General features: G+C 40.4%; 1 protein-coding gene across 4 annotated transcripts in view; it reads left to right on the top strand.

Moving 5' to 3' along the window:
- LOC146699958 (glutamate receptor 3) overlaps positions 1-13,218 on the top strand; it is a 78,437-nt gene extending 65,219 nt beyond the window's left edge. For 3 of the 4 annotated variants that reach the window (XM_085469908.1, XM_085469906.1, XM_085469907.1), the window contains 4 exons: positions 1,910-2,157; positions 8,236-8,350; positions 9,452-9,700; positions 11,719-13,218. In XM_085469908.1, coding sequence (XP_085326034.1) covers positions 1,910-2,157; positions 8,236-8,350; positions 9,452-9,697 — 609 coding nt within the window. In that variant the 3' untranslated portion in view covers positions 9,698-9,700; positions 11,719-13,218. Of the gene's footprint in view, positions 1-1,909; positions 2,158-8,235; positions 8,351-9,451; positions 9,701-11,718 lie in introns of those variants that run through there. The other variant, XM_085469909.1, reaches the window with a different exon arrangement.
- The last annotated feature ends 223 nt before the right edge of the window (positions 13,219-13,441 follow it).

Genomic DNA, 13,441 nt, shown 5'->3' with positions numbered 1-13,441 from the left:
GTGTTGCATGCATACATAGTGTTTGCAACTAAGTTTGTGGAGTGTGTGGAGCCTCATCACAGCTTCTATAGGGTGGGAGGCGAGGTACCCTCTGAACAATAACACAATAATTCAGACTCACATTCACACCTATGGGACATTAACTATCAACAGTTACCCTAACTCCACTGACTGCATGTCTTTGAACTGTGGGAGGAAGCCGGAGTATCTGGAGAGAATCCACACATGCAAACTCCACACACTAAAATTCAAAAACGGTACATAAAAAGCAGCTTGTGTGGATTTTTTTTAATGCATCATTTTCTAACCTTTTATCTTTGCAGCTATTATATGACACACACCGTGCTATTAACATATATATAACAATAATATTCCATAAATAATAAAGTAATAAATAAATAAATAATATAGTGTTGTAAGCCAAAGGGAATAAAGATTGGCTGTTTTACAGGTGAACATGCAAAATAACTCTCTGTTCTTAAGTTTTCAGTATATTTTTAGCTGCTGCTTGATGCAGTAGCTCATGACCTAAACAGCTACATATGCACAGTACCGGCAAATTCAATCCATGCATCGATGTACAAACAGATTGATTTGAATAAAATCTCAACCGTGATGGCGGCGACTGTGATGAGCTGTGACCTGCTGGCAGGAACATAAACTGTGGCGGAGGTCACTCCTGCTTATCGATACTGATACCAAACATGTGCTGCATGTTACTTCTGCTGAGCTGCCAGGTTGTCAGACTTCAGGCTGCTGGCAAGGAGCCCACTACCTCTGCAGCACCGTTTGCACTTAAAGGGTAAATCCACTCTGAATTACAAGCAGCACATGTCTGTTAGTGCAGCGCTCAGTACGCGATGAGATCTGTGAGGTCACAGCAGGTGTGGTAACAGCTCGAAACACCTGCTGCTGAAAATAACCACAGCAGCAGCTATCTTCCCTGCGATTCAGAGCCGAGCTAGTTAGGAGTTTTGGAAAATACACTTACTTTCTTGCTGAGCGTTAGATGAAAATATTGATACTACTCATGTCTGTGCACTAAATATAGAGCTGGAGCAGGGAGCTGTGTGAGCGTGACTTCCCTCCCGCTGTCTTGGAGGCGGTCCTAGCCTATATTAGAGGGCAGTTGGCCGGCATAGGAGGGTCGTCAGCTAACACAGCTCACCTGGACCCCTCCAGCCTTTGAAAACTGGCCGCAACTCCTGGCATCAACCGTCTTTAGTGTTTGCACACACACATCCACATGCTGCTGTCCTTTGGCTGAAATGGCTCGTTTCTTCATTCCAGTGTTTTGTTTTTTTTTTGTTTGGATGGGGGGAGTTTAGTTTTAATCAATTCAATTTTACCTGTCAATCTCTTGCACGTACTCACTACTTGTAACTTTCCCTCAGCCACTTTGTGACTGTTGCCAGTCTTGTCATGAGTACATATTGAAAACTGAGGTGTAACCTGTTAATTAGAGACCATCAGAGGTGCCTTGAGAGTATATTTGGTGGCACTAATTGTTCATTTAGCAGCTCGGACCAGAATAAAGCGTTACATTTTTGAGTCTTCCCCCCCTAAATACAGCAGCTAATAACTCTAATAGGTGTCTGAGGGGGAAAACGTTGACAATATAATGTTTTTGATATCTTGGCTGTTTTTTATAGTTGGATGACAGAGTTCTAATAAAGTATGAGAAACGTGTGGGAAACAGAAGTTTCAGCCTCTTGCCACACCTCGGTTATTTTGCACAAATCCCGATAACATCCTTGCGGCTCCGGCTCCACACTTAAAGTCCAGACCTGTATCAATATTATCATGTAACTCGGACTCCCAGCAGCTTCATGCGATTGTTTTCATGGTTGTTACTGTGCACCTTGACCTTAACTGTCTCTCTCTTCTCTCTCTGTTCCCCTGAATGCAGCGCTCCAAAATAGCAGTTTATGAGAAAATGTGGTCGTACATGAAATCTGCCGAACCCTCAGTGTTTGCCAAGACAACACCAGACGGGGTTTCCCGGGTACGAAAGTCGAAGGGCAAGTTTGCCTTTCTTCTCGAATCCACTATGAATGAGTACATAGAGCAGCGGAAGCCATGCGACACCATGAAAGTGGGCGGCAACCTCGACTCTAAGGGCTACGGTGTGGCCACACCAAAAGGCTCTGCATTAAGGTGGGTGGGATATTATAACAATATCCTCCATGTTGTTATAGTATTCCACCTACCCTGATGTTTCCTTTTCTCATCCTCTTCTTCTTAAGCCCTTTGTTTTTTTCCCCAAGTGCATCTCCGAGTGAAACATGTTATGAGTTATCTGAATTGAATCACACACATTGAGCCATTTTTGATTTCCTGTCCCACGTATCTGGTTTGTGTCTGTTGTTTTCTCCTGTTTCTTCAGGTTATCAGTATATTAGTCACATCGACGTGTGCACGTGCCACTTTCCCTCCATCCTCTCGTTTGTGTTGTCTCTTCTCCTTCTCAGCTTTCCTTTCTTCTCCTTTCTGTGGTGCCCCCCCCCTCCTCTCTTTTTCCCCTTTCTTTTCCTTTTAAAAATATTTCTTGAATTAATTTGCTAGTTACAATGCTGGTCTGTCAGTTGTGATGAATGTTAAGCTGCATGCTAGATGTTCTTGTTTCTAAATGATCAATGACAGAATGTCCCCATCCCGCACACTTCAGTTACGAATGTAACCCTCCATGCCACCTCTCTAATATTTAACGTTTTCTTTGCTGTAAAAATGCTTCTTACCCTTCCACACCAGTGAAATTCTTTACCAATTTGTCCCTCCCGTGCTCCCCCTATGAACCATTGATATTTATCACTATTTCTTACTAATATTCTATATTAGATTTCTCACGGACCTGTTCATTTTCTTACAAGTTATGTTTTATCGTTTCAAGAAATGCTGTTAACCTGGCAGTGTTAAAACTGAATGAGCAAGGCCTCTTGGACAAATTGAAAAACAAATGGTGGTACGACAAGGGAGAGTGCGGCAGCGGGGGAGGTGACTCTAAGGTCAGCCTCAATGTCACCAAAGTCGGGTATCCTAGAACAGAGTAATCGGCAAGGCTGTCGTCACGGAGTGTAGCATTTGGGGCCAATCACGTGTTTAGAAGTTACTCGTCATTACCTGTGGCTTTACTATTATTTATTATGCAACAGTGATCAACTGGGAACCCTTTGCTTGGCTAATGGAGGAGGAAAAAAAATGTGAGCTAAACCAGAGGTATGTGACGCAGGAGGTAGGAAAGGCAGTGGGTAAAGCTGTGCTCGTGACAGAGTAGTTTTTGGTCTGTGGTTATGAAAGATGGAAACTTTAATTTTTCTTCTGTTTTTTATATCTACAGACCAACATGAATGTTCTTTAAAACTAACGCTAGAAAGAGTGAATAAAATGTACGTGCACTCTCCAATCTGCTGCTTGAACCGCTAGGGCAGGCACAGGAAACAGCGTTGTCTTGAGGGGACTAAGCATTGCAGGCAAACGTGAGAATTCTAATGACAGAGTGGCGACTAATGATCCAAACTTTTTTTTTTTTGTCCGACATCCTCTCACTGAAATCCAGAGTAAGACTGACAGAAACCTTTGCTTGGTCTTGATCAAAGGCCAGTCAAAGAACTTTCCCTGGCCATCCTGACCTGGCAAACCCTTCAACGGTAGAGTGTAAGATATGACCAGGGGCTCCATTTGTGCAAGAGGATTTGATTTGTGCTTACATCTTCTCACCAAGTTACTGTTTTGTAATAGCTAAAAAGTGTAACTGAATTTTGTGAAGATGCTTTCAGCCCTGAAAGTGAGACTATGCAACGTTTCCTTAATAGCCCATTATTATAACCATAAGAGTTACTCACATACAGGACAATGACATGCTGGATTTATCACAGGGGCGTAATTTCTGGGGGGGTTATGGAGGTTACGCGCCCCCCCCCCCCCCCCCCCCCCCCCAATAATCAGACCCAACCAATACAACTCCCCCAATAAAATTATGAATTATCTTGAATTATCTTGCATAAATAGACTGTTGATTTTCTTTACTCATTTCAGGTATTACCAGGAAAATTGTTGCATGTTTTATCATCTGGGAATTTACCCAGATTTATTTATTTATTGCGACCGAGATCTTCGACCCCCCAATATTCAGCACAAAGTTACGCCAATGATGTATCCTTTTCTTGTTTATCGGTCACATGATAAAACTCACACTAGATGTAATTCAAAGCTCATTACACTGTCTTTGAAAGGTTATGTAGTCTCACTTTCTCTGTTAAGTTAAAACAAAAAAGAGAAATTAAATGATAATAGAGGACATTAGCTAATTATTACTGTAAAGCATGTCTTGCTTTTTCATACTGTGTGCACGCGCATACTAACTTACATCACTTCAAACTTTGCAGAGGAGCTGCAACCTTTCTTTGCACATCAGTGTTTTTCAAATATTGACACTGATGACATATATATATATATATTCCCCCCCCCTTAATCAAATCAGTTGTACAAACTTAACATAAATGAGGCCCCTGATCTTTTGTTTTAGACACCAGGATCTAGACTCTGGATCCATCTCTGCCTCTGCTCTTCAGCTTGCATCATGACCACAGTACACTTGACATATTAAGAGAGAAGAGACAGGACGAACTTTCCTGTTACTGACTCTGGTCGTCCCATTCCTGAGTGAGCAGGATATGGATACTGCCAGAGGGGGTAACGCAAAGAAACCGTCTCCTCTCACTGGCAACTGTCCTCTGTCCCTTTATGTCCGGTTAGAAAGAGAGCAGCTGATCAGTGCAACAGTATCACTCCGGACTGCCACATTTCTTTGTCCTTGTTTCACTTTCAGAAACACCAGTGTTGGCAATTCAGCAATAATATGGAGATATATTGTATGTGAAGACCACTGCTGTTATCACTGGGAGTCCTCAAATGAAATTCAGCACATACATGTATATGTATAGACTACATATCACATATATTTTAAAATGTTTTCATGTTTTTCTACTCTGAGATATTCTAAATTTATTCAGTGAAGCTGAACTAATTTAAACCTTTTATATTTGTTCCTGTGGGTTATTTTGGTATTGAGTGATTTTGCACGAGTTTTTTATGTTCTTCTTTGCTGTCTTGAATGTTTTCCCCTCTTTTCTGTATTCCTGTCCTGCAGAGAGTGTGAAAGGTAAAGTTGTGAGGTCACTTAAATCACACAGTAAAAGAATCACCTGTGCAAATTTGTATCAAATCCTACAAAGCACTAAAACTTGTGAAATTTTAAATTTCACATGTCTTAGCACAGAACCAAGCATAAGCAAAAGGAGTGAACCCACACCTCTTTGATGGAGGCACACTGACGCTGGAGATTAATTATTTAGCTTCACAAATGTAAGATGTTGTATTCCATTGCAACAGGTGTTGCAATGGTGTTCGTTACATTCTTTTTCAGTCCCGCACTTTGTCACGGGGGTTGGGCTTATACTTCTTTTAAGGACTGATGCAATGAAAATCCTATTTCATAAGTCAGCTACAGATTTCACATGTGGCTCTGCAGACAGATTTAGGCTGTTTACACATACATTTGTTAAGATTCCTAGAGGAAATTATGCCTAATAATCACAGATTTCAATGAAATCTAATTGACAGCGGATGCATCATTAATTTCCCTTTTAAATAATTAGGCAATCAAAAGTGAGATAAAAACAGGCATCTGTGGACTATAACAATGAACCATATTGGGTTTTTGTTTTTTTCACGTTAAAATAACATTTTTGAGTATTTATAGCATGCCAGCTGTTGAACGATTAAGACATGTAACAGTACTGTCGCATTTTTTTACATTTAAGCAAATCAGAGAGTTGAAAGCTGTCAAGTATGTAGGTGGGCTGCACAATCTTTTGTATTAAGAATTATAAATACAAATAAGGGAGATAACTGGCAGAAAGTGGTGAAATGGTATATAATGCACAGTTCTAATAGCTTCAAGCAGATATCAGTGTGTCCTTCGATCCTCACTTTCTCCCATAACAGGAAGCTGGTCTGTAAACATAATGATCGGAAATCTGCTGAAACACATTTGTGACATAGTGTATAAAATGTGTCACCATTCAATTGAATTAGTGAAACTGTTGACAATATAAATGTTTGTATAAAAAAATTAATATAAAAATAATATCTGTTTAAAATATAAGTACCTAATTCTGCAGTGCTGCTTATATTTTCCTTTATAGCATATTACTAAACCCAGTGAGTACTGCTGGCAGCGATGTATTTTTGGCTTTCGGTTTAATTTGGACCATTTGGATCTCTGTTTGCTTTAATGTGAATCAGTTTGATAGATCACCCTTTTTAACTGTTTAGGGTTCGCTCTCAGTGGAGCGAGCCGTGAAATGCTATTACTTCAGAGGTTTGGGACAGCTCCCAGTGTTTGTCTCTCTGACAGTAAATGACAGGTTGAGTTATTTAGCAGTACACACCACAATGCAGCCAACTGTGTGTCTCTGGGGCAAACTATTTACAAACCCAAGCACAATAAAATAGCCCAAAAAAGCCTGTGCCTCCAGCTGCTTCAATAATGTGCTTCTGTGCAGAGGCTGGATATGGATGCATCCGTTTTGTGTTTAGGTTTATTCATATAGGAAAGATTCAGAAAATACATTTGCATTTCTAAACTGTGAGTCTGGGCAGTGGCTGTTGTTTAAAAGCACATGGTCACCACCTGGTGGTGAGCTTGAACCTCTTTATGTGATGACCAGCAGGCTGTTGCAGTCCACCTTGTGAAGTTTTCCCCCTACTGGATGAAAAATCATGTTCATAATTTATAACAAACAGATTTTTTTTAAGCAGCTCAGTGGAGTAGATCATTCTACCCAGAATGCCACAAGGCAGGGTAGATGTTAGCCAATAACAACCAGTCATTATCCTAACCAGCTCGCCGGTTTATGCTAATTACATTTACCACTGGAACCTCTGCTGTGGCCTCTCTTAGTGCACCAAAGTGGAGAATAAATACAGCCAGAAAATCAACATACAAACCACTAGATGTTGCTTCATAAAAAGTGTGTTTGTATTGTGCAGAATGAGGTGCCCTTAAACAGTTATTATGAAAATCATTTAAGTTGGTAGCAGTTGTGCCTGCTCTTAAGTTGATTTCTTTGGTTTGTTGTTCATCCTCATAGTGTCTGTAAAGCTTCTTCTAGATAATACAATTATAAATATAAATGTGTAGGATGATTCCTGATGATTCTGCTTCAGAGGAAAATATTAAACTCTGCCTAACTGCCGACGTTAAATTGGCTCTGACTCGATTGCATTTATAATCATGCGTCTAGCGTCTGCTGTTTGTCTCTGTAGTGTTCAACGCTCAAACAAACTAGTCTCAACTTTGCCCTTCAAAGTGCTCTTCTTGGAGATCAGGACTACAGATCCCTTGCCCCCTGCCCTTTTGTTCTTTTAATATTCATTTATTTTTTATGTATTATTGCAAAACACAAGGCGTATTTGACAAGGGGGAAAACACACACGCACACATACAGTGGTGAGAGCAATATATTGGATGATGATGATGGATTGCATACACTGATCTTTATTTTCTGAAAGGAAACAAGCCTGGAAATCTAGCAGTCGAGGAAATGCAGCATAATGTCTTCCACAAAAAATCCCTGCAAATCACGACTCTGACCTTTGGAGTCAGCGAGTCTCAAAGTAAACAAATAAATCAAGATCGTTTCATGATCCCTCTATAGTTTCCTCTCATGTGATTGGTCACTCTGAGTTAAAAGGGGTGATTTTGTGAGACATTAGCCTCCTAATAGCTGTTTATAGAATTGGACTGCTGTTAGTCAGGAAAGGGTTCCTGTTAGATCCACCTTGCTGAACTTCAAAAAGGCTGCCCATAGCAACAACAACAACAAAAAGATAATAATGTGCCCTCAGCAATTACTGCCTCTGTTTTCTTTCATTCCCTGAAAGCTATGCAGCAGCTGCTTTATTCTGCAAGTTTAAATCTTTTTTTTCTTCTTCTTGTGATCAGTGTGTGCCGATTACTCAAAGCGATATAGGTGGGGTCTGGCATGCTAGGTTAGCCATGGATCATGAAAGTCATATTTTTATCTATATACTGCAGTGTTGCTTGCTATCTGTGATATGTTGGCCAGGACCCTACTCTATCGCTTTGTACAGTATAAAGTAGTTTTTAAAAAAGTTGAATAACATAAAATAACATAATACAATGTTATTTATGTTATTTCCCACGTGAAGAACTCCTGTAAACCTTGCAGTATTGAAACTCAGTGAACAAGGCATCTTAGACAAGCTGAAAAACAAATGGTGGTACGATAAGGGTGAATGTGGAACCAAGGACTCTGGAAGTAAGGTCAGTCGCTGCAGGTCTTTTTACACTGATTGCTAAAATGCATTTTGATCTAAATGTTCATACGCAAACATCGAAAGCACACAACAACACATGGAAAACATTCAAAACTAGGTTTGCCCTACACATACCGCAGTGCAACACACACCTACACTTTGAACACGGCTCATTACATTAACTTCTTTGTTTGTAGACAATTCTCAATTTTTAAAATAAATAAAATTTTTTTTGCATGAGAACACACACGTTTTTTTTTTTATTCATACCATAAAGTTTTGAATTGAAACCATTATACTGCTGTTTTTCACCCAGACTTGTAGTTTATTGCTGATCTTATTCATTGGTATGTGAAATAGTTTCTCTGGATTTCCCAAAGGCATCCTTATTCTGACAAAGTCCAAACTGACCTTTAAATACCATCTGAGCTCTAAAGTGGTCAAATGGTATTTAATAGTCATGTCTCAAAGATGGAGTGTCAGAGTAAGGAACCTTTTGTTAAAAATTAATTAAAATTAAGAGATTTATATCCTAGAAGTACTTTTTAGGTCAACAAAAAAGCAGAATTTACCTTTTTTTTTTTTTTTTTAGAACTATACAATATATGTTAAAACTCACATACAAATGAATTTCAATATTAGGCTTTTTTTAATAGCAGCAAAATGGTTCAATTCACCTTTACAGCTTGCCACCTTGATTGTTACATATGCAGTGTTTTTGAGGCTAAGTTTAACAGCTATGATAGTGATCTGAGGATTGTAGACCTGTACGACCACGACCGCCTTCCGCTAGACGTGGCCTCGTAAAGAGACCATAAAACAGGCAAAAGATAGCAAGTCTCTCTACATTCACCTTCACAGCCACTTAGAGCACAAATAACTTGAGACTAGAACCTAGACAGATTTGAGTTGCTCCAACTTTTCTCATTTTTAGGTAGCCATACCTCAGAGGGATTTGTAGACAGATTTAGCAGCCTCCTCACAGTTTCTGTGTAGTCATAGCGCAGCAGGGTGTAAATATAGTGTAGGTTTTTATGTTAGTGTGTATGAGGTCAGCCTCAAAGTGCCAGTTAAAAGAAGTCTTAACGGAGGTCTTTACCTTCCCCAGGACAAGACAAGTGCACTAAGCCTGAGCAACGTGGCAGGAGTCTTCTATATTCTAGTCGGAGGGCTTGGCCTGGCTATGACCGTGGCTTTGATAGAGTTCTGCTATAAGTCACGGCAAGAAACCAAAAGACTGAAGCTGGCAAAGAATGCCCAAAACTTTAAGCCGGCCCCTCCTGCAAACACCCAGAATTTTGCCACGTACCGTGAAGGCTACAACGTCTATGGGACAGAGAGTGTGAAAATCTAAAGGGTATGTCTTTTACTGTGACCGTAACCTGTTTAGAAATGTACTGAAGTCACATATAAGTGAAATGTTAAAGTTTTGTCTTCAGATGATTCTCAACTTTTAAACTTGCTTCGAGGTTTTTTTTTGTTTGAAAAAAGAGAAGTTGGAAACCTTTTGAACCATAGACTGTATATAAAAGATGGACGCTTCCAAGTCTGAAAAGTGAATCTTCCTAAACTTACATTAGTGGCCAGCAGGGGGTGAATGCTCCTGCAAAGCAAAGTCAAAATGGAGTGTGTGAGTCTGCCGTGTTCCTCAGTTTCGTCTGTCAGTGATATTAAAGCTGAGTACATGTTAACCCCACTCAGCAGCCAGAGCCTGAACTTCAGCAGGTGCAGCAGTGATGAGCAGTCAGGCTTGTAACGGCCGTTTCTACCTACTGTTTGTTTCTACAGTGGAAACAATGTGTCTTTTTGGGCTGGTTTTCATATTCGTTTTGTGTTGTCGGCTTGTAAAAAATAAAATAAAATCGTATGCGTGTCGTTGTTTGGGCTCCGCCAGGGCTGCCCTTTGTCACCAATTCTGTTCGTAGTTTTTATGGACAGAATTTCTCGGCGTAGCCAAGTGGTGGAAAGCTTTCACTTGGTTGGTCTCAGAATCTCATCTCTGCTTTTTGTGGATGATGTGGTTCTGTTGGCTTCGTCGGGTAATGTCTTCCAGCTCGGACTGGAACGGTTCGCAGCCGAGTTTGAAGCAGTGGGAATGAAAAACAGCACCTCCAAATCTGAGGCCATGGTCCTCGGTCCAAAAAAGGACCGAGTGCCCACTCCAAGTCAGGGATGAGCTCCTGCCCCAAGTGGAGGAGTTTAAGTATCTCGGGGTCTTGTTCACGAGTGACGGGAGAAGGGAACGGTAGATCGACAGATGGATTGGTGCAGCGGCTGCAGTGATGTGGACGCTGTACCGGTCCATTGTAGTGAAGTTGTGCTGAGTGTAACAGGGAAGCTTTCAATGTACCGGTCGATCTATGTCCCCATCCTCACCTATGGTCACGAGCTGTGGGTGCCGACTAAAAGTGGCAGAAATGAGCTTCTTCCGAAGGGTGGCTGGCCTCTCCCTTAGAGATAGGGTGAGAAGTTCAGCCATCCGGGAGGGGCTCAGAGTACTCCCCTCCTCCACATCGAAAGGAGCCAGTTGAGGTGGTTCAGGCATCTGATAAGGATGCTTCCTGAGCGCCTCCTGGGTAAGGTGTTGCAGGCATGTACCACCGGGAGGAGGCACTGGGGCAGACCCACGCTGGAGAGATTATATCTCTCGGCTGGCCTGGGAACGCCTTGGTGTTCCCCTGGACAAGCTGGAGGAGGTGGCTGGGGAGACGGAGGTCTGGGCTTCTCTGCTTAGGCTGCTGCCCCCGTGACCCGGCCTTTGATAAGCAGAAGGACATGGATGGATGGATGTATGTGTGTCTTCATAGGAGTAGAGATTTGTGTTGGTGTGGCAGTGTAGGTTTATATTGTTAAGTGGTAATTTTGAAAGTAAGATTCAGGTCATTTTACATGTAACGGGTAGTGTAATGAATTACTTTCAAGGTGGTACTTAGGTAACATACTGCATTACTTTTAAGAAAAGTAACGAGTAATGAGTAATTCAGCAGCTTTTTAAGAAACATCCCAACACTGCTGATGTCACATTAGCTGCATCCCTCCTTTATATACAGTCTGTCTTTAACACACATTCAATTCAGTCTCAGCTTTCTTTTTATAATATTTCACTCTGCTTGACTCTAATCTGTAGCTGATTGTTGATTACCAAGCTTAGTATCTAAAGTAAATTGAACATTTTATCAAGTTTACCTAACCTACTGCAGCTGGTTTGATGCCCTCAGATCTGATGAGCCTGAAGTAATAATTTTCTGTAGTTAACTCACTTTTGTGAAGCAGCAGGGGAATCTTGGCTTTTGAATCAAATAAGCTGAAATGAAATACCCACACACGGCAGTTTTTCATTTGACTCTCTTTTGCACATCTTCTGGCTTCACACAGGTGAATTGTTTCGATTCCCGCCGGTGATCCTGGATGGAAACTGCCACTCTGTGTGACCCCGACACTCCGTGGTTGGCGTCCTGGAGGCAACGGCCTTCTTTGTCACCAACTTGGACACAAGCCTACAAGTCAACAAGTGCTCATTTTGGGTTATGAACCCATCACACTAACAGAGGGCAATGTTGCAACAGGACTTTTGCTTCTGGAAACATGGGATTTGCCTCTCGTAGTGCCTTATGGAGCATTTCTGCATCATGGCAATGCAATTTAAAAATTTAATTCACTTGAAAATAAAAAATAAATAAATAAAAAAATCTGTGGAAGTAGGGCAAAACATTGTTTCAAATGACAAACAAACTGTTGTAATTTCAGTTGTTTTCTATTTTAAAGAAGAAGAAGAAAGAGAAAAAAAGCCATGATTTGAAATCAAAATCCTGGATTACTTATTTAGTCATTTGAATCCTTTACAGACATATTTTTGTGGTGAACTCTTAAGTTGGATAAATGTTATATTTAGTGAAGTAAAGTCATTTTCTTGTTTTACTATAAGGCTTTTTTTCAGTGTATCAGAATATCTAGGACAAGCATCGAACACTAGGGTTAAGATCAATTTAACTGACAATAGTGAATCCAGGTTTTTACTCGGAAAATATCAATAATGTGAAATTAGTGGTCATCTTAAACAGCTTAGGTGGTGTCATTTTCAAAGCCAGCTGGACGTCACATACGACTGAATCTGTTTTAGATGCTTGTTTTGAATCGACTTTGTGCATTTCTTTCAGCTGCCACTCTTTGAAAAGAAACGATTCTTTTATTGAAATGAGGCCCGTGTTTGATCACTTAATGCCATATTGTTGAAATCAAAAGATTCATAAATACTTTAGAGGCTAGGAAGGTGACCCCTTTTTATGTAAACCGAACATTCAAATGGTTCAACTGAGCTTATGGTTTACACTTTGTACACACTTTAGAAGCTGTTCTCATGTAAGCGCAGTATCTGCAGCTGTGATTCTCAACATCTCTTTTTTGTTGGTAAATGATAACACACCATAGCTTCTTTGGTCGTGAAAAGCTTTCTGTGTCTATGCATTATGCAGAGGGGTGAAACTGTACATTGAGGGAAGAGCAACGAATGAAACATTTGTCTGTTTGTATAAGTGAAATTTTTATATACTGAATAGTGGGGGGGAAAAGAACCTACAACCGCTACAAACAATGTATGCCTACATTTGTTTAGTATATCAGACTTTCTCATCCTTTTATTCCCCAGAAAAAAGTGCATGTGAATTTGGTAATAGTTTTAAACAAACTGCAGATCGAAATTGACCCTGGTTTAGTTAGTGTCTGTTAATGACATCTGATTTGGTTTAGTTTTTCCAGTTCATTTGTAACAGTACCTCAACCATGAGAGTTGCATGTATGGACACAGTGAACCTCTGTGGAGGGGTCATGTACAAAGGATTTTATTACATTTCCTTAATAAAAGCAGGTTTATATTTACGTGTGACTTTTATCTTTTGAATCCTTCAGATTACACTACAAAAAAAAAGCTTATTTGTTTTAGTGTTGGAAAATGGCAAGTAGGTGCAGCAGTTTATTGAAACATGCACACATATATGTGTCAATACTGTGGAATAGGGTTACGGCCACTGCTAAAAGACAAAATTGGGCATGTCTTTTTTCAGTTTTTTCCCCCAGTTGCCCCAATTCTCTTCTGCACTTT

The sequence above is a fragment of the Copadichromis virginalis genome, linkage group LG10 (assembly GCF_057382275.1).
Source record: "Copadichromis virginalis isolate Kocher_CV1m ecotype Utaka linkage group LG10, C_Virginalis_male_GT1.1, whole genome shotgun sequence".
Taxonomy (NCBI): Eukaryota; Metazoa; Chordata; class Actinopteri; order Cichliformes; family Cichlidae; genus Copadichromis; species Copadichromis virginalis.
Note: the sequence above shows the minus strand (reverse complement) of the source record. Positions and strands in the feature narration are given on the sequence as shown.